Source organism: Notolabrus celidotus, chromosome 13 (genome assembly GCF_009762535.1).
Source record: "Notolabrus celidotus isolate fNotCel1 chromosome 13, fNotCel1.pri, whole genome shotgun sequence".
NCBI lineage: Eukaryota > Metazoa > Chordata > Actinopteri > Labriformes > Labridae > Notolabrus > Notolabrus celidotus.
In genome coordinates, this window is record NC_048284.1 from 35,476,617 (window position 1) to 35,503,982 (window position 27,366).

General features: G+C 44.5%; 1 protein-coding gene across 1 annotated transcript; it reads right to left on the minus strand.

Moving 5' to 3' along the window:
* Nucleotides 1–25,411, minus strand: amd1 (adenosylmethionine decarboxylase 1). The gene is made up of 9 exons (XM_034698839.1): nt 25,089–25,411; nt 11,138–11,224; nt 6,372–6,498; nt 5,976–6,078; nt 5,773–5,815; nt 4,651–4,795; nt 4,474–4,566; nt 3,925–4,080; nt 1–3,839 (listed from the first exon to the last, which is right to left on the minus strand). Exons 1-9 carry the CDS (start codon nt 25,199–25,201, stop codon nt 3,696–3,698), a joined length of 1,011 nt encoding a protein of 336 aa, XP_034554730.1. The 5' UTR covers nt 25,202–25,411; the 3' UTR covers nt 1–3,695.
* Between the last annotated feature and the right edge of the window lie 1,955 nt (nt 25,412–27,366).

The window sequence follows — 27,366 nt, forward strand, 5'->3', positions numbered from 1 at the left end:
TTTCACAGATAAGTATCTTTTTATTGAAGCATCAAGCTCGTAGCACAGATATATTTAGCACATCTTGACCATCCAAAGAACAGCAAAAGAAAGAATTAGAACAGCAAAGTTTCTCCTTCAGTACATCATGATACACCCTGCAACTGCACCCTCTCTCTCACCCGGGGAGGCTTTCACTTTCCCTTCCTGTCAGACGCTCCGGAGAGGAAGAGAAGGTGAAGATAAAAATAAACACAACATGATTTCATCAGCTTCCAAAGGTAATCATCCCTTAACCCCAGAACACACTATTCAACAACAAAACCCAACATGTGGACAAAAAGGGGAAGATAACAAGAGACTATTGGTCCGCAGCAAAAATACAAAATCTCTTTTTGTATAAAACTCTAGTTCCATTAACTGCAAAATGCGTTTTGAGTTCACTGTATAAAAAATAAAATCATAGAGCAATGATGCATCCCGCTAAGGCTAACCTGATCAAGAGCAGTGAGTGTGTAACAGATACTGTGTGACTTCTCTAACCATCATGGCGGCCAGCTCAGAGCAGGTCATGGAAGAGCAGAGATTGGTCCTCAGGAAAAGAATAAACCACTCCAAACGCCATGACGGACAAAGAGAGGGAAGCTATCCAGTGTCGACTCCACTGCATGTTCTCACGTGAACCGTCCCCACCAGCTCGCCAAGCGCCTCAGGTGATCAAAGCACTGCTACAGGTTCTGATGCAACCATCGCACACACACTTCAGAGGACAGACCGTACTTCACGGCGGGCGGCGCTGAAAGCAGGTCCTGACTCCTGCCGGCTCTCCGTTCAGACTGCGTTCTCTGGCAGGAGAAGAGCGTGAAGGGAAACCTGACGGCAGGCGGAGAGAGGCGGCGAGCCTCGGACGACTGTTTAATGAAGTAATAAATAAGAAACCCGACCTGCTTTCAGCACTCGGCCACAGCTTGAAATGATGGAGAGAAATAAATAAAAGAAGAATCCCCACCCACCCCGAAAAACACGCCAGGATGCAGCAGCTACAACTACAGCTGGTTCAACAAGAGGGAGGTGGAAGCACACTGACGGAGGAAGGAGGAAGAGACGGCGCTACACTACACTGTCAAGCAACACGGCACTAGTAGTCACATGCACCATAGTGTCACAGGATTTTCCCCCTCAGTGAACAAAAGGGACCCAACAAAAAGAACTAAACTGCTGGGGGGTCACATTTTGGACTGATTCACTGCAAAAACCGTCTGGGCACAATAAATGTAATAAAACGGCAGTTTATGTAGCGGTTACATGTGGAATGATCCGGGAGCACCCTGGCATGCTCAGACCGGCGGGCCTCTATTGTGCTCTTACAGATCTCTGTATGGGGCGGAAAGAGACAGACACACGCTGATATTCTGTGGGAAGAAGAAAAATGCTTTGCTGGACAACTAAGCAAAAAGTGTCTGATTCATTATTTCCCATTCAGAGCGGAGCGAGCGAGCGAGCGAGCGGGGGCACAGCCAGCAGGGCCGGCTCTCGTCAGGTCACGGTCTGACTCTGGGGGGAAGAGGGGGGGAGGCTGGTCACTGAGCGAGGTCTGTAATACAGAGCCACCATCACTACGCCTTCACGTGCAACACACACACACACACACACACACACAGCATCATACTGGGAGCATGAGAGGAAACACACACACACACACACACACACACACACACACATCCACCATCTTCTCCACATTCTGCCTCAGCTACTACGTCTGAGGGTGCGTGTGTGTTTGTCTGTGTGTGTTTGTCTCTGTGTGTGTGTGTGTGTGTGTGTGTGTGTGTGTGTGTGTGTGTGTGTGTGTGTGTGTGTGTGTGTGTGTGTGTGTGTGTGTGTGTGTGTGTGTGTGTGTGTGTGTGTGTGTGTGTAGACATTCAGCTCAGACTCAGTCCAGCCTTTCTCTACAGACGTGTACATTCAAAGATGGAGGACGGGAGGGGGCTTCATACAGCCGCTGCTACATTCAGTGTGACCCGTGCGTGTGTGTGTGCCCGTGTGTGCCCGTGTGTGTGTGTGCGTGCGTGCGTGTGTGTGGGGAGGTGAAGTGAGTGCTGTAGGGTAGAAGCTTGCTTTAGATCCATCATGGTGACACAAAGTGCTCAGGTCTTCAATGATTCATACACACACGTACACACGAGGACTGGGGAAACACGAGGACTGGGGGAGATGGGCCCTGAATATGACGCGTGTTTTTTGTGACACGTATGTTAACGCAGTCATGACCTCCCACCATCAGAGTTGGTTTAAAGCCTCCCTTAAAGAGACCAGGATCAGGTCTCAGTGAGGTGATTCTGTATCAGGGGTTTTATTCTTACCACAGGTTACCTGAGTTCTCAGGGTCAGAGCTGGCTCGGGTTTGTTCTGGTGGTCTACATGTGTCTGGACTTAGTCAGTAACTTGAGTTTCTGGTCACAGGGTGGTCTGTCTGTAACAAACAGGTTCATTAGTAACAGCAGGAAGACTCTGTATTGACTGGGGTGTGATTGACCCTCATAAGTATAAACCCTGGACTGTGAAGGTTGTGGACCCGCAGGGTGGAGGATTAGATGTAGTTTGGTAAGATGTGGACCCTCGGGGTGGAGGACTAGATGTAGTTTGGTATGATGTGGACTCGCGGGTGGTGGATCAGATGTAGTTTGGTGGGATGTGGACTCGTGGGTGGTGGATCAGATGTAGTTTGGTGGGATGTGGACTCGTGGGTGGTGGATTAGATGTAGTTTGGTGGGATGTGGACTCGCGGGTGGTGGATTAGATGTAGTTTGGTGGGATGTGGACTCGCGGGTGGTGGATCAGATGTAGTTTGGTGGGATGTGGACTCGCGGGTGGTGGATTAGATGTAGTTTGGTGGGATGTAGACCCGGGGGGTGGTGGATCAGATGTAGTTTGGTAGGTCACAGACAGAGAGAGGTCAAACGGCGTCTCTCCCTCCCTGTTGGTGGCGGTGGAGCTGAACGAGCGCAGGTTTTAGAGTCTGCTTCAGAAACCCAGCAAAGCATCCCGTCTCCTGGCTGACCCTTGGTCTGGTCACATGAAACAGCTAATATGGCGTTCGTTTTCAAAAGGTGGGACTCGTCCCCACAAACCAACGATTAGTATGGCTCAAAGCTTACCCTGACTTTACATTCAATCAGACGAGACGCAGAGCCGCCGTCTTCTCGTACCGTGAGCTTCTTAAAGTGCACTCAGGAAAGGGTCGTGATTCATGGAGAGCAGAAACAGGCGCGCTGATCTGAGCATGTCAGGGCCCTGGCTTAGTGTGGGCGGAAGCCTTGTCTGTGGGGGATGAGGGGGGACACCTGCAGGAAGGGACCGTTGTACTGGGCACAGGTGGACAGCCTCAAACAGAGCGTGTTTAATTCCTCTACATGCACTTCAAGATCACAGCAAGAGTGAGCTAGAATATCGAAACAGAGAAAAGAGCTTTCATGCAAGAGATCTAAGTCACAGGAACAACAATGCAAACAACTCAAACTGGAGGTTAAACTGGGGGGCGCCGCTGCGTCAGCACCGGAACACTCGAAACCACGACGGCAGCAGCGGCGGGAGGGGGGCCGGGGGAGGACGAGGGGGGAGGGGGACGACAAACTCTGTAGTGGGGGGTGAAGCCGGCCGCAGTGGGGGAGTCCACGGCGGTCGCCTTTCTTTTTACGCCTCTTCTTCATCCTGGAACCTCAGCTCTGCTGGTTCTGCTGGCGGTTCTGGACGTAGCTTGTGAAGACAAAGTTGTAGTCGTTGAATTGAGCCAGCTGGCGGTCGAGGCGCTTGTAGCCCTCGAGCTTCTGGGCTGAAGAAAAGACACTGCGACATTTGGAGCTCTGCAGGAGGACAAGAGGAGAGCTTAGTCCAGAGACAGCTCAGATCAGAGCTGAGTGAAGGCCAGCCGCTCCGATCCAAACTCACCTGATTAACAAAAAGCGTTGTCACAAATTTTCCTGGCTTGAACACCTCCACCACCTTCCTGATCAGATCATCGTAGGATGTCTGGGACAGGTTGGTTTCGAAGCTGACGTAGGAGAACTCTGGCTCCGGGGTGATGTGGATGGTCCAGTAAGTTCCCTGTGGGAGGGGACAGGAGGTGTCGTTAGTCCTCTGCTGCTTCACTGTCTCTACTCCTTCAATAATCTGGAGAAGTGTCAGCACAGTGTGAGGCTTGCTTCAGGAGCCATGGAACAGGCTTTCATGGTTATATGTGAACCCTGGGAGGTCATTAGAGCAGATTACAGCTCTCACATAAGGTGCTCCTCCTCCTCAGTCCTTACACAAGCATCCCAAAAACATCAAAGTTCAGCCACGCTTTGTTTCACTGAGTTCACTCAAACCTCCACACTGTGCTGACTACCTCACTCAACACAGACTCAGAGCGAGCTGACCGGTCTGTGTGTCACTATGTTCAAATGGTGGTTTGGATCCATGTGACCCACATGACAGGAACAAACGGAGTGTACTCACGTCAGTCTTCATTCCATTCATTGAATATCCACAAGGGTTGAACATTGTGGCATCAATCACAGAACCTGGTATCAGGTCACGAATTCCACTCATCTGTAACAAGAGCGGGACAAAAGCATGAGCTCCTCAGTTCCAGGACTGACGGGACCAAAACCTGGACCTTAGAGCTGTACTCACACGAGTGACTTCACTTGCAGAAACACCATCTTTCATGTAGAACTGGTCCATAATGGCTGGATCGAGGTCACTCATCAGAACTTCCAGCGTCTGATCTGCATGCTTGTTCTCCCAGTACTCAGGTAAGTCTAGGGTGAACAGGTACCTGCAGGAGACACAGGTTAGACATGATGATGATGATGATGATGATGATGATGGTGATGACAGAGGGAATCCAGAGGAGACTGCTCACTGATGACTCTATAGGTGTTTTTCATCTGGAAGAACTTTACCCCTGAACTACGTGCATTTTGGCCGGTGGACCCAGGGTCTAAATTAAGTTCAGGGGTAGATAATCTCCCCCCTAAAAAGCTCCTGCTAGGGGGGTAGTACTTTTCAAAGGTCCCGGGACTTTCTAGGGGCGGGGCCTGCAATGCTGAACGTGTCTGATTGGTAGATTAACCTCAGTGTTTTTATTCCTCCCTCCGTCCACAATAACATCACACACATCTGTGATTCACTTGATTTCTCTTTCTTTCATTAGTTTTGATTTGTTCTATCTTTTTTGTATGTGTGTGAAGCTGTGATTCTCTTGATTTAGCAGCTTGTAACAGTAGTCTTCTCTCAGCCCACCGTGAATGCGTCTCTCCCGGTGTTATGGTTTTAAAAGTGACCCTGTAAACTGGAGACCTTCAGCTGAACGTGTCAGTGCTTGTGGAGTTTACACAGCTGTTGAAACACAGAGGGAGTTCCTGGGAATGCAAACTAGTCTTAGTCCATCTGGTTCTATGGTGTCATCTGTGATGAATGGCATTCCTCTTTATTTACTGCCCTCTACTGGTCTGGTGGTTTAGTGCATCTACTTTTTTTTCTCCATACGTCACTGACCTGATTTGCACAATCTACCCGGGACTTCAGCCCGCAATTGAAACGCAGGCAACAATGGGGGCAAAGGAACCTTTTAGTTCAGGGTTAAGTAGTTCTGGGGGCTAAAAGACCCCGGAACTCTTGGTCCAAATGCACCCTATGAGATTCATCAGGCTTCTCATTTAGACAGAAAACCTCCTAAACATCAGAGCTATCTAACCTGAGGAGACCTTTAACAGGTCTCCATATGACTACAGGAGAAGGAGGTCTGCTTACCAGCAGTCAGAGTTCAAACGTCCCATGCAGTAAGCTGCACCATCTGGAAGAAGCACACAGGGAGCTTTGTGTTAGCCATCATTGAATGTTGCATCAGTGTCATATGGTGCTGTTAGCTGGATCATCTATCAGAGACATGCTGGAGCCAGCCCTGCAGAGACTCCTAAACACAGTGTGTGAACACGAGACACTGCTCCACTCACTGGGGAAGATCTGGCTGAGGAAGTCCACTTCCTCCTGGAAGTTTCGATGAGGGAACTCTTGATGGGATGGTTTCATAAAGTTCTTGCGGGAGTAGAAGAAGTTCTGTAAACAGGAGCACACACACACACACACACACACACACACACACACACACACACACACACACACACACACACACACACACACACACACACACACACACACACACACACACACACACACACACACACACACACACACACACACACACACACACACACACACACACACACACACACACACACACACACACACACACACACACACACAGACACACACAGACACACAGAGTTACATGAGTCAGGTTTAGCAGCAGTGTCTCAGGCATGTCACTTTCCATGTGTCTGCTGTCCTACCTCGATGGCATCGAAGCCACAGTACTCCCTGGCGAGTTCCAGCAGAGGCACCAGTGCTTGCAGTAAGAGGGTGGTTCCGCACGTCTTCAAAATGAAACGTCTCTTGGAGACAAACATGCTACTCTCACTGTGGAGGGAAGAACACACACATGTTAACATCACTGATGGTCCACTGAGCCTCCTCAGCAGGTGGTCTCTGAGACAGGTGGAGCTTAGCCAATGCCTGCTCCTCTATTTCTAACACGCTGTTCATATAGTCTGAAACTACATGGGTCAAACATTCAGGCAGGTGGTCCTGGACTCTGAACCCTCGGGCCTCACTGTGTCTGAGAGGGTTCAGGACTTCTTCAGGAGTTGCAGATCCTGCAGCAGCAGACGGACGAACATGTGCTCAGAGGTTCCTCCACTGACAGCTTCAGGTGATCATACACTCGTCTGACATCACTAACAACACTTAAAGCCTGGAGTCTGCAGCTGCCTCCAACTGTGTGTGTCTACACAGAGACCTCATCAGACTCCACTGAAGCATCTAAAACCAGCAGCCTTTCAGAGCACAGAACCCTGATGGAGGTAGCAGGGGAGTCTGGCTCTCTGGAGAGGTCTCTTCTGTAACCTCGTGACCCTGACAGCACCTTCAGAGTGAGGCTCACACCTGGTCTTATGTGTTCAGGTGAAACTGGGTCTGTCTGCAGCTGGACTCTATCAGCCTCTTATTGGAGGGGTGTGAAGGAGGGCTGGAATAAGAGGTGGATCTGTTAGAGAGGAGAAGTGGGCTTACATAGACCGTCTGATGACTGTGATGGTTTCATTGAAAACATGACTACAGACGGCAGGACGGTCTGCAGAGAGAGAGGAGTCCTCAGACGGAGGTGCAGCAGGTTCAGACCTGGTAAAACCTCACCAGACCTGCTGGTCCATCCCTGACCCTGAGGGGATTCGCTCATTGTGGACATTCTAACACACGGGGTGTGGAGGCAACATTTCTGTGAGGTCTAAATATGATCATGTTCAATGATAATAAGGGAGGGAAGTGATGGAGGTGTTGTACTTCTCTCTCTCTCTGTTTGGCCATACATCCACATGACAAGTTTGAGGTCAATGAAAACAGGTTTTCAAAAACACTTCTCAGAGGGAGTGTTCTCAATGACAGTTTCAGCTGGAGTGAGGAGGGTTCAGCTGCTCATGGTACAGACTTTAACTAACATTGATGACTTTTTATGAAACCCAAGGCATTTTTGGACCACAGGAACTTTACCCCTGAACTACATTCGTTTCAACCGGTGGACCCAGGGTCTAAATTAAGTTCAGGGGTAGATAATCTCCCACTTAAAAGCCCCTGCTAGGGGGGTAGTACTTTTAAAAGGTCCCGGGACTTTCAGGGGGCAGGGCCTGCAAGGCTGAACGTGTCTGATTGGTAAATTAACCAGTGTTTTTATTCCTCCCTCCGTCCACAATAACATCACACACATCTGTGATTCACTTGATTTCTCTTTCTTTCATTAGTTTTGATTTGTTCGCTCTTTTTTGTATGTGTGTGTACTTTTCAAAAGAAGAAGCTGTGATTCTCTTGATTTAGCAGCTTGTAACAGTAGTCTTCTCTCAGCCCACCGTGAATGCGTCTCTCCCGGTGTTACGGTTTTAAAAGTGACCCTGTAAACTGGAGACCTTCAGCTGAACGTGTCAGTGTTTGTGGAGTTTACACAGCTGTTGAAACACAGAGGGAGTTCCTGGGAATGCAAACTAGTTTAGTTTTTATTAAGATTTCAAAATATCCTCATCAGATATTTAATGATGGTCTAAAGACGTTTATGAGGGATGCATCCGGCTGAAAGTCTCCAGTTAACAGAGTCGCGGTTTAAACCAAAACACCGGTCGATCTCTGCGATCACAGCTTTTTGAGTTCAAAAGGATTTTAAAGCCGTGTTGAAACGTCTTTGCTACTCGCGCTTATCTCCTCTCACGTGTTGATTCAGTGTGAAATAAAGCACCATCTAAAACAGCACCAGCTGAGTCTCTTCATGCTAACAGGCTAACTGTTGTGTTGCTCAGAATGATACCTGCCTGTCCGTCTGCTTCTATGATGAATGGCATTCCTCTTTGTTTTACTGCCCTCTACTGGTCTGGTGGTGTAGTGCATTTACTTTTTTTTTCTCCATACGTCACTGGCCTGATTTGCACACTCTACCCGGGACTTCAGCCCGCGGTCGAAACGCAGACATCAATGGGGACACAGGAACCTTTTAGTTCAGGGGGAGAGTAGTTTTGGGGACTAAAAGACCTGGAACTCTTAGTCAAAAATGGACCTCATCTGAGCCGGTCATCACTCTGGAGCATTATCTGAAGCCTCTCATGTCTGACTGGTGAAGGCTTTACACCTGTTATTCACTAAGATGAAGACAATAAAACATGAGGTTAAAAAACACCTGAACTACCCTTTAAGCAGGCATTTACAAAGTAAATCACATCACCCTTCAAAACACGCATGCCAACCACACACCGACTTTATTTGTCTGAACTTGTAACGCAGCAGCAGCAATTAGAGGAAAACACTCCACCACTCAGAGCTGTGATATAACAGCTCGAGGGAAATGATCACAACCACCTCACAGCGACTCACAGCAGAGCGCTCTGAAGGGCCCATTAATACAAGTCAGCTTTTTAACCTCACGTCTCCCAGAGAGGAACACACAGTTACATCACTGCTGTTTGTTTTTAACCAGGGAAACTAGTTTTCACTGAAACATCACAGACTCTGTGACGCTCACAGGAAGACGTCTTTCTGTTTAATAAGGGAGGACGGAGACCTTTATTCTTCTTATCTGTGAAAGTCTGAACCATATGTCCGCTCCTGTGAGAGGTCTGTAGCTGGTAACTCATACTGATCTCTCTATGATATCAAAAGTCAAACCACCAATCAGAAGAATGAGTATGGCGTTCTGATAATGAGTGTGCATCACGTTCAGTCTTGTCCCATCATGAACTCAACCTAACTTCTGTGGAGGCAGTGTGAGGTAAAGAGGCGGGCCTTCAGCCAGCTCACTAACAGCTACAGTGTTCCCGCCTGCCAATCAAGTCAGCTGTGCCTCTCATTATGGAAAACTCGTAATCTTAATATCTTTGAAATTGCAGTGTTATGAAATAGTTCACCCCCCGTACAGTGTGTGCTGATAGAGAAATGAGCTATCCAGACTACAATCATTTTTGGAACCAGGCATGTCTATTTCTTATTTTTATTTATTTATTTTATGTATTCGTTTTTAATCTTGATTATTATTATCATTACAACATGTTTATTTCTGCTGTAAAGATCGTCTCATTGAATGGTTGTGTATGTGGTTTCTGGTGTTTCTGCAGCCAGCCTCTAGGTTGATATATAATGCTGATGTCATGTTTTTGTTTTAGTTGCATTTGATAGAAAACAACAACTTAATACTGTCCATTATTCCATATTTATTACCCGGCTCTCTTACTGATCTTCCGGTTGTGTAAGAAGCTTGATTCTGATTGGTCCAAACCCCTTGACAGCGGTTATTAACTTTCACTAACATGATCAACACCAGAGACAAACTGATCACACGTCATGTCAAATCAATCCACAGAGAAGAGTTCAGACACATTTAGCTTCTGCTTGTTGACACCATAGACCGTAAGGTGAGGGGAAACCGTTAGCTTCTGTTAGCATCATATTGGTAAACAATGTGTCTAAAACATTAGCTTCAGTTAGCATGCTAAATCAGCAGGCTACAGATGTTTTCATATTGGATCCTGTCCATCAATATGATGAAGGAGTGGAGCAGGTGAGAGAAACTTTAGGTTGGTGATCTCTACAAAGAAAGTTAAACCATGAGCGGTGGTGATGATAGCAGCAGGGTTCAAAGTTGTGACATTAGTTTCTTTTTAAAGGTGTGTGAACCACAGAGCTCAGAGAAGGAGGAGAGCTGAATGAGAAGAATCCATCACCATGGAACGATCACTGACGAGGAATCACTGGGACTATTTTTAAAAACTGTAAACATAAATCATTTCAATCAATAAAATCATCTTTAATCAATGTTTTTAACAACGGGTTTGTATTTGAAGTTAGTAGCCGGGTAATAATCGGGATAATGTATGGTAGCAGGTTGTTATGGGAAAAGAATCCTGACAGGGTGAGACAAGACCCTAATATCTAATAGCTCTAATAAGAACTATACTTTTTGTCGAGACAATGATTACATGTGTACAGAAAACAATAGACACAACCCAAACGTTCCTCACAGGAAGCTTTAAGTTTCCTCCAGGTGTAGGTGCAGACTTTAAGCCTTCCTAAAGAGAGCCTTTCCACCCACAGCCTGGATGTAAGCAGGCTTGATTCTTCTTGTTTTAGACTACTGCAGCACACATTAATCACTGACTGAGGCAGTTAGATTTATTAAAATAACTGAGAGTAAGACAGACACTGAGCCCAGGACAGAGGAGCACAATTACTCTGTTCATGATGAGGCTCAGCTCTGCCCGTCTCATAACCTGAGACTGTTCTGTCAATAGAAAGCAGCTTACAGGTCACTGCTGTCTAATCCTGCCTTCTAAATCAGTCACACACACAGTGAACACACACAGTGAACACACACAGTGAACACACACAGTGAACATACACAGTGAACACACACAGTGAACACACACAGTGAACACACACAGTGAACACACACAGTGAACACACACAGTGAACATACACAGTGAACACACACAGTGAACACACACAGTGAACACAAACAGTGAACACTCACCTGAGTATATAAGCGTCCTGCTTGTCAGACTTTGTCACACTTATGATCAAACAATGCACATTCTCCAAGAGTTTGTCCCACTCAAACCTGGAGAGAGAGAGAGAGAGAGAGAGAGAGAGAGAGAGAGAGAGAGAGAGAGAGAGAGAGAGAGAGAGAGAGAGAGAGAGAGAGAGAGAGAGAGAGAGAGAGAGAGAGAGAGAGAGAGAGAGAGTACAGGGACACAGAGTGACAACATTAACATCCTCAGTGTAACAAGGCGCTCAGTGTCTGCAGGCATGTTGACGAAGGATGACTCTGTGGAAGGATAACATTCATACACATTAACACACCGCTGAACAACAGATTTGTTCTTTCTTTCTCAAAGGCACTTCAGCATGTGACTGAAGGGGCTGGGATCAAACCCCCAACATTCTGATTGAGAGACGACCCCCTCTACCCACTGAGCCACAGCCGCCCCACATAATGAATGTACAGTCCTATAGGAGCGAGGCAGGATCATTACATTAACACTACAGCAGGATCCTTACATTAACACTACAGCAGGATCCTTACAGTAACACTACAGCAGGATCTTTACAGTAACATTACAGCAGGATCACTAGAGTAACACTACAGCAGGATCACTACATTAACACTACAGCAGGATCACTACAGTAACACTACAGCAGGATGACTACAGTAACACTACAGCAGGATCACTACAGTAACACTACAGCAGGATCACTACATTAACACTACAGCAGGATCCTTACATTAACACTACAGCAGGATCCTTACAGTGACACTACAGCAGGATCAATACAGAAACACTACAGCAGGATCCTTACATTAACACTACAGCAGGATCCTTACAGTGACACTACAGCAGGATCAATACAGTAACACTACAGCAGGATCACTACAGTAACACTACAGCAGGATCACTACAGTAACACTACAGCAGGATCCATACAGTAACTCTACAGCAGGATCACTACAGTAACACTACAGAAGGATCACTACAGTAACACTACAGAAGGATCACTACAGTAACACTACAGCAGGATCACTACGGTAACACTACAGCAGGATCACTACAGTAAAATGCAGCTGGATCACTACAGTAACACTACAGCAGGATCACTACAGTAACACTACAGCAGGATCACTACAGTAACACTACAGCAGGATCACTACAGTAACACTACAGCAGGATCACTACAGTAACACTACAGCAGGATCACTACATTAACACTACAGCAGGATCAATACAGTAACACTACAGCAGGATCACTACAGTAACATGCAGCTGGATCACTACAGTAGTTACAGCAGGATCATTACATTAACACTACAGCTGGATCACTACAGTAACACTACAGCAGGATCACTACAGTAACACTACAGCAGGATCACTACAGTAACACTACAGCAGGATCACTACAGTAACACTACAGCAGGATCACTACAGTAACACTACAGCAGGATCCATACGGTAACACTACAGCAGGATCCATACAGTAACACTACAGCAGGATCACTACAGTAACACTACAGCAGGATCAATACATTAACACTACAGCAGGATCACTACAGTAACACTACAGCAGGATCAATACATTAACACTACAGCAGGATCACTACATTAACACTACAGCAGGACCCATACAGTAACACTACAGCAGGATCACTACAGTAACACTACAGCAGGATCACTACAGTAACACTACAGCAGGATCCATACAGTAACACTACAGCAGGATCACTACAGTAACACTACAGCAGGATCAATACAGTAACACTACAGCAGGATCAATACAGTAACACTACAGCAGGATCACTACAGTAACACTACAGCAGGATCAATACATTAACACTACAGCAGGATCACTACAGTAACACTACAGCAGGATCACTACAGTAACACTACAGCAGGATCCATACAGTAACACTACAGCAGGATCCATACAGTAACACCACAGCAGGATGACTACAGTAACACTACAGCAGGATCACTACAGTAACGTGCAGCTGGATCACTACAGTAACACTACAGCAGGATCAATACAGTAACACTACAACAGGATCACTACAGTAGTTACAGCAGGATCATTACATTAACACTACAGCAGGATCACTACAGTAACACTACAGCAGGATCACTACATTAACACTACAGCAGGATCCATACAGTAACACTACAGCAGGATCACTACAGTAACACTACAGCAGGATCCATACAGTAATACTACAGCAGGATCCATACAGTAACACTACAGCAGGATCACTACAGTAGGATCAATACAGTAACACTACAGCAGGATCACTACAGTAGGATCAATACATTAACACTACAGCAGGATCACTACAGTAACATGCAGCTGGATCACTACAGTAACACTACAGCAGGATCAATACATTAACACTACAGCAGGATCCATACAGTAACACTACAGCAACACTACAGCAGGATCCATACAGTAACACTACAGCAACACTACAGCAGGATCATTACATTAACACTACAGCAGGATCAATACAGTAACATGTAGCAGGATCACTACAGTAACATGCAGCAGGATCACTACAGTAACACTACAGCAGGATCACTACAGTAACACTACAGCTGGATCACTACAGTAACACTACAGCAGGATCACTACATTAAAGGTGACATATCATGCAAAATGGACTTTTTAATGGTTCTCTACCTGAAATATGTTTCCCTGGCATGTCTACAAACCCCCCGAGAATGAAAAGAATCCATTCTGCCCCTGTTCTGATTTCTCCACCTTTCTGTAAATGTGTGTGAAACCAGCCGTTTCAGACTTCAGTGTTTTTGTTACGTAACAACAATATCCGGTCTGTAACAGGAAGTCAGAGCTCGGAGCTTGTTCAGCCCATAGACTGTATAAAATAATACTGAATCCCCTCCTCCGTTTTTCATTACCTGCACACACGTGTGCTAACAAGGAGCTTAGGAGGGAGGCATGCTAGTTGTAGGCTGTCTTAATAAACACAAAGGTCGGTTTTACTCCCCACGTCTGCAGATTTGAAGATCTAGTGGATGATTTTTATTTATCATGGATAAGTGCTAGCGCTAGTTAGCATAGCCACATAGCTACATGTTCGTAGCTGTGTACCAAGACACACGTCAACATACTGACAAATAAAACAACAAGAAACACTAAATCTATGACCAATCGTTCAGAAAGGTCCTGCTACAGGCGCCTCTCCGTCAGGATCAGATTCTGGATCAGATTCAGAGGGTTGAAGTAACGTGATCTCTGAGCAGCCGTGTATATTCAGCCAACATGTAAACATTAGATCAACGTGCTGGACAGCCGAGGCACATCTACTTCCTGAGGGGGCGTGGTCAGAGAGAAAACAGAGTGTTCTGAGGAGGACTGAAGAAGAGGGTTTTTCAGGCAGACCAAAATCTGATTTCAAAGTGTTTTTTTGAGCATAAACTTTAAAGACATGTTTTGGGGACCTCTTAGACCAATATATATTGATGAAAAAAGCGTGATATGTCACCTTTAACACTACAGCTGGATCACTACAGTAACACTACAGCAGGATCACTACAGTAACACTACAGCAGGATCAATACAGTAACACTACAGCTGGATCACTACAGTAACACTACAGCTGGATCACTACAGTAACACTACAGCAGGATCACTACAGTAACACTACAGCAGGATCAATACAGTAACACTACAGCAGGATCAATACCGTAACACTAGAGCAGGATCCCTACAGTGACCCTACAACAGGATCACTACATTAACAAGCAGCAGGATCACAACAGTAGACAGACACTGTGGTAGCGTCTGCACTCTTCTATAAAGTGGTGTGCTTGGGTGCAGGGAGCACAGACAGGGACAGGAAAAGACTAAACAGACTGGTCAGGAGGGCCAGTTCCGTCCTGGGCTGTCCTCTGGACTCCTTGGAGGAGATGGGTGAGAGGAGGATTTTAGCCAAGCTGACATCCATCATTAACAATCCCTCTCACACCCTGCATGAGACTGTGGGGTCCCTGAGCAGCTCCATCAGCAGCAGACTTAGACTCCCACCCTCCAGAGTTACTATGTGACTATGTGACTATGTGACTATGTGACTATGTGACTATGTGACTTTGCAGATTCACAAATAACTACTGTATCCATCTGAATCGCACTGTTCTTCATACTGTGTATATATCTTTACTTAACCTGGTGCAATTTTATACGTGCAATAACTTACCTCATCTATTTATCAGATAGAAGTGGACAGTGTGTATACATCTGTAATAGTTGCCATATTTTGTTTTATTCTATTTCCCCTTTATCATTGCTATTATTATTGTTATTATAGTTTAACAATGTTAGTACATTGTTGTATTCCTCTGTCCCGTGTTGTATGCTGCTGAAAGAATTTCCCCTAATAGGGGACCAATAAAGTATATCTTATCTTATATCTTGTAACACGCTGCAGGATCACCACAGCTGGATCACTTCAGTTACAAGCAGCAGGATCACAATAGTAACAAGCAGCAGGATCACTACAGTAACAAGCAGCAGGATCACTACAGTAACAAGCAGCAGGATCACTACAGTAACAAGCAGCAGGATCACTACAGTAACAAGCAGCAGGATCACTACAGTAACAAGCAGCAGGATCACTACAGTAACAAGCAGCAGGATCACTACAGTAACAAGCAGCAGGATCACTAGAGTAACAAGCAGCAGGATCACTGCAGTAACAAGCAGCAGGATCACTACAGTAACAAGCAGCAGGATCACTATAGTAAAACTCCAGCAGGATCACTAGAGTAACAAGCAGCAGGATCACTACAGTAACATGCAGCAGGATCACTACAGTAACATGCTAAAGCATCACTACAGTAACACTTATGTAGGATCACTACGGTAACAAGCAGCAGATCCCTACAGTAACAAGAAGCAGGATCACTGCAGTCACACTACAGCAGGATCACTACAATGACACGCTGCAGGATCACAGCAGCAGGATCACTACAGTAATATGCTGCAGGATCACTACAGTAACAAGCAGCAGGATAACTAAAGCAGGATCACAACAGAAACACGTTGCAGCATCACTACAGCAGGATCACTACAGTAACAAGCAGCAGGGCCCCTAAATAACAAGCTGCATGATCAGATCACTACAATAACACTACAGCAGGATCACTGCAGTCACATTTCAGCAGGATCACTACAGTAAAAAGCAGCAGGGCCCCTAAATAACAAGCTGCATGATCAGTACATCAGGATCACTACAATAACACTACAGCAGGATCACTGCAGTCACATTTCAGCAGGATCACTACAGTAAAAAGCAGCAGGATCACTACAGCAGGATCACAACAGAAACTTGTTGCAGTATCACTACAGCAGGATCATACAGTAACACTTAACCATGATCACTGTAGTCACACTAAAACAGGATCACTACAGTAACAAGCAGCAGGATCAATGCAGCAATTTTACAGAAGGATCACTACAGTAACACGCTGTAGGATCCCTTCAGCAGGATCACTACAGTAACACTAAAGCAGGAGCACTACAGTAACATTACAGCAAGGTCACTACAGTAACACTACAGCAGGATCACTACAGTAACATTACAGCAAGGTCACTACAGAAACATTACAGCTGGATCACTACAGTAACACTAAAGCAGGATCACTACAGTCACACTAAAGCAGGATCACTACGTTAACACTTCAGCAGGATCACTACAGTAAAAAGCAGCAGGATTACTACAGTAACACTGCAGCAGGATCACCACAGTAACACTTCAGCAGGATCAGTACAGTAACACTTCAGCAGGATCAGTACAGTAACACTACAGCAGGATCACTACAGTATTACTTCAGCAGGATCACTACAGTAACACTTCAGCAGGATCAGTACAGTAACACTACAGCAGGATCACTACAGTATTACTTCAGCAGGATCACTACAGTAACACTTCAGCAGGATCAGTACAGCAGGATCACTACAGTAAACAGGGGCAGAAAGCCTTCACTCTGACAGGACTGTAAGGTGTTATGTGCAGGACAGCAGCTCAGATATTGATTGTATTCCTGGTTGCTGAGCAGACTGAATATCAGAGGCACAGGCTGCACTCTCCACAACAACAGGAAGGCTGCCTCCTCTCCTCCCCTCCCCCTCCCTCCACAACCAGCACTCAAAGACAGCCGCAGTGCAAAAAGCAGCTGCGTCACGTTCCCACTACAATCTCACAAGAGCAGCCTGGATCCATTCAGAGCATCCAGCAGGAAGCCCAGCATGGCCCGGGCAGGCAGAGAAAGACCGCGAGGAGGGCAACCAACGCTCAAAAGGGAATTTACCAGCAGCCTAATGCTGCATAGTCCCCCCCCCCCCCCACCCCCACCCACTGAAAGATGAAGCAACAGCCATTTCTGAGGTACCTCTGAATGAGAAAGGTGCCTCAGTGACTGTCAGCGCCACTCGTGTGCCTGGCAGTGACAGCTCTGCTCAGAGGTCAACATCAAGTCATTTACTGGCTTTCATCTGTGTGAGGACTTTAATCAGTTCATGGGAGTTATCTATAAACATCATGGTATGAAGAGGCTTCACACCTCTTATACTTCAACTTAATACAGACTTTATGTCAGGATAGGAAAATCCTAAACGCTGTATCATAACAGGAGACTGCAGTCATTAAAACATCTGAGTAACACAGGGGCCACCTGAACAGATAGTGATCGATAAGAGACCATAAAGAGATAAGAGATCGAGACGTGGTGAACATGTGAGAGCTCAGTGTGACTGACTCTACACGATCCAAACAACACATACCTCTTCCCCTCAGCTCCTTACTGACATGTTACCAGAGTCAAACACCAGTCATTAATATTGAGCAGCACACTGTGATGATAAACACCTACACACACACACTGATCATGAGGAGGCTAAAATTAACCATCCACCCAGCCTCTGTGAGAGCTTCATGCACCATGGTCCTGCATGAGCACCGTCTCCACGCCGAGTTAGTAAAGAGAGGGATGCATGCAGACTGTTTTTATTTATCTACACTGATCACTTCAATCTGATCACAGGAGGAGACCATGGGGTTTATTATGGAGCTGCTGTTGTATTCCTGCATGGTCAATAACTGTACACATGGTGTAACTCCCCTCCCCCTCTGTGTAGATGAAATGAAGGCAGTCTGCACAGAGTGCATTATTAAAACACGGGGATGTTTGGGTGCTGCCAGCAGTATTTCCTGGTGTAGTTTTCCTCCACTCTGATGACTGTGTTCCTCTCTGCTGTGTTCCTCTCTGCTGTGTTCCTGTAAACTTGTGGTGTGTTTATTGGTGCCTGCTGTAACACAATAAATTCACAGAGGGGGATCAATGCGGTGGATCCATCCTCCTGTTTCTGTTTGTGACTCAACAGTGACGACTCTTTCCCGGCTTACACTGAGTTCATGTACAGTCAGCTCCAGGCCTGGCCAGGCTGATTAACCCCTTTAAAATGCTGATCCTCAACTTATCACAGAGTCAACACCTCGGTACATCTTTAGAACAAACAGCACGTCCTCCAGGGTAGAGCTGGGCGATATTGAAAATGATGTTATCACCATAAAATATTTCATATCAGTTGATATCAATAATTATGGTGAATATCAAATCATTATTTCATTAAAATGTAAAGTCAGATTTTTGCTCCTGAGTGAAAGTTGAAGACAGTTTGTTAGTTTGTATCTGGATTTAGTTTCTGGTGAACTTCTTGAATCCATCATTTCTGACGGTGTTGGAAGCAGGTCTTTAATGGAAGAAGAGATTTTTGTGAAGTTTTAGTTTGTAGATTCTGATTTTTCTCAGGTTGAGATTATTTCCATAATTTGATTTAAATTTACAACAAAGATATATCAAACTGTATTCTGTGTATCAGTTTATAGAGTATTGTGTTGAGTTGTGCTCTCCCCTTTAAGATTACTAAGGGTTACAGACCGAGTGATGTTGTTTCCCACAGTGCATTGAATGCATCATGGTTATTCAGTGTTCAGTTGTCCTACGGTCATGATGGACATTAAACGTGTTCACAGCAGAAGTAGTCTCTGTGCTCTTCCTTTACCCACATCCTGAAAGTAGATTTAATGAAGTGGATGAAGTTAATAGTTAACACAGAGTCGACTCAGTGTCAGACTAACGACTCTGCTTTGAGTTTTCTTCAGTGTCGCAGCAGTTTCAGCTGTGTTTACATTCCGCTCAGAACGTCTTTAAGCCCCGCCTACCTCTCACCGTGCAACATGATTGGCTGTTCAATGCCTCTTCTTCTTCTGTCAAATGTTGGGTGGCAACTAGTGTTTAAGGCATTAGTGGCTGGGGGGTGGAATTACATGTTTATTTGTATCACATTTTTTTATTTATTAGAGAAAAATTATATCACAATAATTTGTTGTTGAATTGTCGTCCACAGGGCTCTGTTCTCATTGAACAGAGCATGCAGCACCTTTAACATAGGTGAGACTGCTGCGTCGCACTTCTTCTCTCTGGTGACATCAGAGCTGTTGCAACACGCCGGCTCCCCGCTGCATACCAGAGGGACAACGTTACTGCAGCCCTCACTGAGCTCCTGTTTCAGTGTGAAATGAGCACCAGAGTCTATTTCTGGCTGCTGAGGGTTAGACTCCAAGAAAGAACCAGATCAGACTGCTGAAAACGCATCAGAGTTTTAATCTGTGCCCGTGAAGCGTCAGGATGAACAAACAAGTCTGACAAGTCTTTCTCAGAAACAGAAGAACTCGTGTGAGACCTCTTTGGCCTCAGAGCCAACAAGACCCTTCAGGTGTTGATGTAGACCTTCTGTGGAGGTAATGTGAGCGAGCTCCACATTTGTGAATCAGATGCCCTTGTGGACTTATTTGGACATTGGCTGACGTCCAAGCCAAGCCTGATCCACTGACAGCGTCCCTCTGAGCCGTTAATCTGCCCTCTGGCTGTAAATGAATGCCAGTCCTCATTCACCCGATCGGACACACACTTTTCTTAAACCGTCTGTGATCTGGTTAATGACCTGAAAGTCACCCATAGTGCGAGGCAGATTTAGCCCTGAAACTGGCCACGGGCAGCGCCGCGCCGCACTGCAAGAACAGGTTGAGTCAGGCCGTCAGTGAAGAGGACAGAACCAGTCGGACCGCACAGAAGAAGCTGGTGAGGGATTTCAGAGCAGGGGAGAGGACTTGCTGCAGGGGTGATGGCGTCTTAACAGCTGTTGTCATCGTAAATCATGACCATGTGGAAACTACTCCACTACATTCCCACTGAAACCAGAGTCACAGCTGAACTTCCTGTTTCAGAGACGTGAATGAAGGTCTCCGGTCTCTCTAAAGGTCTCAGGGTTCCACACAGCCTCAGACTGACAGCAGCTCTGTCATTAGGGTTTTAATTACAGCTCCTCTACAGTATGTTTTCAGCCAATGGTTGAACATTAGTCACAAACATGCATAACCCTGAGCACTGGGGTGTTCACTGTGACACTGAGCGTTCCTTTAAAACACAGGAACAATGACTACAGATCATCAGCAGTCAGCTGTTCAGGATGTTAACACGACTGAAACTATCAGGGTTGAGATTCAAAGTAAGATCTCTACCTTTCTGTGGCCTCTTGAATCTCCCCGCTCCTGATTCCACCACTGACCTAAACCACTTTCACCTGTCCCCTCGGGCACAGCACAGCCTTTTGCCCAAGTAGAACACAGCATCTAATGGACTTCTGGAGATGCACAGGGTCAAAGGTCACCAGCCTTTCTGACCATTCGCACCAACTTTTCTGAGCATGCAGGCTGTTTTCTTTGACTGCAGACAAGCGCCTTGAAGCAACCAATCAGAGAGGAGGTGTGTCGCCTGCACTGCTGGATACATGACCGGAACAAGAACCATGCACAGTGTGGGTAGAGCCCACAGCGGGCCATGGAGTCTGAGAAAGAGACCCTAAAGGACTTCATAGTGATTCTTCCTCCTCAGTAAGCAACATGACTGCTCCTCCTGTTTCTGGAACACAGACCCATCTGCTCACCACAAATCTACATGATCTGTGACTGGTCAGTGTCGCAACTCTCCCACTACACTAACAACAGAAGACTTAGTTATTGACCCTATGAGGAGATTCATTTAATCACTGCGACACTGAACATACAACACACACATGGAGACACACACGTGTACAAACCGGATCCTCTGGATATGCACCTCGAGAGAGATGCCAGATTCTCCGGCTTGCACGTGGGAGAGCATCCCGAGTACAGTGGTGTTCAGTACTCAGGAAGTGAACGGGCACCTCGAGAGCCACAAGGCCGTTTTCTAAACGAGTCCCAGTCCAGAGCTTGGAGCGATATCCCTCAGGTTCCCAGGCCAGGTCCCTACAGACTGAGCTGCTGTGGCTCCAAACAATAACATATTTATGAGACAGTCTTAATATATCCTGGCTCAACAAAGAGCATGCTTTATTTATTACTCCTGAACAACAACAGGAGTGTAGGCTACTGGAACAAAACACCCCACATAACAATACCTACGAATACAGAGCAGGTTCAAGACTCCAGGTGACATCACGCCCTCACACACACCCTTACAGTGAGGTTGACATTAGAGGACTAGGCTGCAACGATTAGTCGACTTCATTGATTGACTATAAAATTTGTGGACACAGAAATGTAGCGTGGACGCGTCATATTATTGTTGTTGATTGTTATTGTTGTATGATAAAATCACATGCTGGCCGGGACACGTTCCTTTGTAGCAGCAGTGCATAACCAAAAGTACAGGGGGGTGTATCACTCCCACTGTTTACATTCTGCACAGAACCAGAGAAGAACACATGAACTACGGTGGAACGCACAGACGATGAGGCTCAAAAAACCCTGACCCAAAACTTCCAAAGTTTGTGAAAGTTTGATCCAGAACAAAAGCAGAGGAACAGGTGAAGTGGCAGCTCAACGCCAACGCACCAACACCATTAACACAAACATCCTGGAGCTGTGGGGTCTTCAAATACCACTAAAGGATGAGTTCACCAGTTACAGCTCGTACATCTTTCATTTTCAATCACTGTTTACTTTGTGCTTCAGTCAGTAGCCTTAAATAGAAATACTTCACATTACTATGACGTTTGTGTCGGACGCTTATGTCGGGATACCGTAGCTGTTGCGTGCTAAGTGGAAGCTAGCGTAGCTTGTCTTCATTTGTCTCTTTTCTGTTCCTGTTAATACTAGCATTCATTCTGAGTTGTAAAAATCTGTCCAATTTGTCTGTTTTGAAGCAGATTACTATTAATCAGCCCCTCCAGGATTTCACTTTTATAGATTGTTGTGGCCTGAAAAGCCTGATTGTGCAAGTAAAAGTTGCGATTTCTTTTTAAAGCTTTTTTCCCCCCAATAACATCTCAGGAACAAGTAAATATGCTAAATTATTGGCAGCTGTTTTTAGTGTTGTTAGTATCCTTATTAAAACTGATTGAGATGATACCAAATAAAGTCTATTTTGTTAGAATCTCAGAGTCTCCATCTTTATCTTCCAGCCTTTGTGAAACACTGCACTTATAGTGAAACAATTACAAACATTATTATTCAACTTCAAACTGAGTAGTAAACACGACCCTCTCCCAACTTTTCTTGGAATGAATTGCATTAAATTCAAAAGATTCAGTTTTCAACAGATGCTATGTTGTATTTGAGCTATTTTCAAATGTTTGTTCAGTGTTTGTATTTATATTTCTCCCCTGCTTTGTAAACACTGTTGTAAAAGAAAAAAATACATTGTAAATAAATACAACTATAGCTTATTAATACTAAAAAGGTTTTTGAGTATCTATAAATAACAACATTGTCATGGTCACTTGTCCTGCCTGCTGTCCCCTCTGTTCACCTGTTCTCTGTGCGTGTGTTCTGTTGAAAAGTGCCGATCAAGTGAGGACTAATGTTTATGTTCCACCATGATATTGCACGCCGGGGAACACAGTTTACCCCGCTTTCATGTAAAACATCCAGAAACTGACCTGCATGAACTTTGTTGGTAATATTAGTTTGTAAATGTGCTCTTTTCATGGCCGACAGGTCTTCATCTTGTCAACCGCTAACAAGGAAGTGAAATTGATGAAGTCGATGACGAACAGGGGCTGAGGTTAAGGTGATGGGTTAAAGTTGCAGTGTTTGTATAAAATTGCAAGGCTGCACACAAATCACGCCGATTGGTTGAATTTGCGTTGAAAGTTGCGACTTCCTGGAGGGACTGTCTAATTTAATAAGAAATCTACGCAGTAAGAAATCAGTGATAATGAGTTTAACTTACTGCACTGTTATAAACATGATATAGACTTAAAATAGTAAAACACGTTGAATTTCACAGGTCTGGAGCAGTCCAAACTACTGGAGACAAATCATCGATTTAATAAAATAATGGTTAATTACAGACCTAATAAGGACACAACTGTCACCTACACAAAACTGACCAACAAGCCCACCTGTTGTTTCTTCAGAGGACTCTCATAATTAAGATATAATGCAGATTCATGAACACAGACTTCATCTCCTACAGCCCTGTGTGTAGCTTTCTTAGAGGAACAACTCTGGATCCTTCTCAGTGTCATCACATTAACAGTGCATGCATAGATCTGGTCTGTCCCAGCCTGGTGAGGCTTAGAAACATTCAAGTATAGTGAGGTGTAGCGCATGCTGCTGCTGCCTCTGAGGTGTGTAGCATGCGGGGTCCGTCCTGCACCGCGTGTAGGACGGACCCCGCATGCTTCACTCCGTCAGTGAGGGCCCTCCGTGGCCAGTGACGCAGACATAAATACACCTTTAATAAACAGTAGCACACACACACACACACACACAGGCTTTATCTGTAAACATCACGCTGCTGCAGTAAACTCTTATAGACAGAACCTGTTTGTTATCAAATCATCAAACACCAATCTGAGGCGATAAACGCGTTAGCATGTTAAAAAGACACCGAGCCCGCCTAATGTGGGGACAAAGTCCTCTGACACATCCGGCTAATGAGGGGGCAGACTCGGTCAGGGATCCAGCAGACATGTTGGGGCCGTTCAGGGACTAAGAGGACAGAAACACACACATATTTCAACATTTCCCCGGGATGTAGCAGGGCTTGCTAGCTGAAGCCGGTGTTCTGACGAATACTGCTTACTATCGAAATGTGCTTCTGGGCGACTGCGCGCATGCCCAGAGAGAGCCACACTTCGGGGCTTGATAGAGGCTTTAGTTTATCGAGTTATGCTTCTTCTGAGATCTTAGAGACAGATTGCTTCAAACAGGGTACTTTGAAATAATAGTGTTATTATGATGATAAAGAGAAATATAGTGATTATGTCCTGGAAGCTGTGTTTGATTAAGTCTTGGGGAATATTCCTCTCCTGAAAGCTTAAATAAAGTTGTATAGTGGGGAACATGCCTATCTGGTTCTTCAGAGTCCACTTGCTCATGTTAGTGATCAAAAACATCAACAAACAGCCTGAATTATAGCTTTAGGTATCAATTAGCTCCACGGTAGCATTTTCCTCAAAGAAGCACAACTCGACAGAACACCGGTGTGCTAACTGTTTATCTTTTAAACATGATTTAATGGATCTCTCGTACAGAAGAAGTGATCCATAAGGAGATCAGTAATGTGTAATATAATGGAACATTTCCAGGCTGGAGAATGAATGACTCAGCCCCACAGAGCCACTCTCCGAGGGGGAGGTGGCCATTTTCCAGTGACGGTGTTAGCTGGCTTACTGCTGACAAAATGTGTGTTCGAGCCGGGCTCGGAGTCCAGACCCGGGACTACAGGCAGGAGATAACCACTTTAAACCCACGGTATACACGCTACATGTGTGTCTACAGGAAACCAGACACGTGGACGGCGTTCAGCCAGGGTCCACATCCAGCTGCTGAGACTTCACTACACCTGACACCTTCACAGGACACCCACCTTGGGATGGTACGGAGGTCCCCGGTTCCTTTGGTCTCATCCTGCCGGGAGAACCACACCTCCAGCAGCTTCTCGGTCCCCTCGAAGAAATGTGCACCGTTATCTTCCATCATGAGACAACAGACACCCAACAACAAGGATTCAACGTGGGTCGTTTACAGCTGAATCAATCCTTCCTCGGTCAGGTCTAAGTTATTGAGGTACAGTCCTTTAAGCAATCCAGGTGTTGATTTCTCTTAAGTTGCCGTCTTCCCTTTTGCAGAGAATACAGTTAGCGAGTGCTAGCTAATATCGCCGGCCATACTGTGTAGAGCGCTGAATGGAGATGGCGCCGTCTCTTTATAGTCCGCTGGAGCTACGTCACTGTCGCCTTCAGCCAATCAGAGCGCAGGACTGTGGATCGTGACATGTGATTGGTTCAGCCCTTTGTCATTCATTGTAAAAACACAGGGCTGATCACGTGACGCTTCAGTTTTACACAGCTCTCTCACAGCATACCTAAACTCTGTATATTACACTGTATGACCGTAATCTGTCACTGTCAGTGTAATAATCTATAATCTAATCTACAGTTTAACACAGCTCTTTTACAGCATACCAAAACTCTGTATATTATACTGTTTGACCCTTAATCTGTCACTGTCAGTGTAATAATCTGTAATCTAATCTACAAGTTTAATTATTCATTTCCTAAAACTGCCTCTGGGTAATGCGCATGTGTCATTATTTAAACGTAAATAAAGTTATTATTGTTATATTATTATTTATTATATTCTGTTTGTCTGAAAGAAAACATTAAAAATATGTTTTAAAGAATGAATGAATTAAATTAATTAAATTAAATTAATTAAATTAAACGCACTTTTACAAAACAGCACGTGCTTTATATTCTCTTTTGGATATTTTTATGTCTGAATGCATATGTTTTATATATTTAACCTACGATATTGTTATATATTAAAGAAATGGATGTTTTTTTTCGAACATTGTTTTTATTGATTTCCAAAACTTTAGACATACATTTATAAACATTCATACACATATATTCACATATATGTGCGTAAATACAATACGGAACACACACACAAAAATCTCAGGTGCATTGAGAAAGGATAGAGGACTAAGCATATCTTACATCCACACAAATATAAAAAAAATGAATAAATAAAAATAAAATAAAATGAAACAATAGTAATAATATATGTATGCATGTGTATACACACATATATTAGTTACATACATACATACATACATACATACATACACATTCACATATATACACATGTACACACAAACAAATAAATAAAAGATACAAATAATTAATAAATATAAGTAACTAATAAAAATAATGTATGAAATAGAAATAGATTCGAATAAATAAATAAAAAGAAGGAACACAGTTCTTGTTATGTCAGTAGTTTGAGTTGGGGAGTGTTGAAGGTGATATACCTCAGTCTAGTATTGGAGCATCTAACATTAACGTGGGTATCTCAGAAGGCCGAAAATTGATGTTTTTACTTGGTTGAGTCTCTTTGGAAGTATAAAGGATAAAAACAGAGGATTCATATGTTACAATGTCATTTAGCAGACGCTTTTATCCAAAGCGACGTACATACGAGAACAAGAACATATGTTGAGAATAGAATGATCCCGTTTGAAGGATTTCAGTGAAAATGAAAAATGAGAGCATCCACTGACAAGATAATTTCCCTATAAGTACCAACCAACAACCAAATATACTGAATAATAATAATGATGATAATAATGATATTCATAATAGAAATAATTGTTGTAGTAGTTGTGTAATTATTTACCATATGTCGTCACTAGTTTTGTAAATATTTGTAAATGTACTAATTTAGTTGTGTATGTACGTCATAAGATATGCTTATTTTTACTTCTTTATTTAATTGCTAATAACTTTTTAATAATTCCTTTTTTATATGGTCTTGTTTGCTTTATACTGTTTTGCACTATATACTTTGCTGCTGTAACACATTTCCCAGTTGTGGGACGAATAAAGGATTCTCTTATATCTTATCTTATGAGTTAATGTCAGCCAATGTTAGACTTTATCCTAGAAGAAAAGACCAGAATAATCTCAAATAAATATAATATATTAGTTTTAAGTAATTAGCGTAAAACCTTAGTATTTACAGGAGTATATGCAGTGAAATGTGCGCCTTTAAATGTCTTGGGCTCACTAACATTTTCTAAGACGTATTTTTAAAGAAGTATTTTTCCATCAGCAGTCTATTTATAGTCTATATTTTGAATA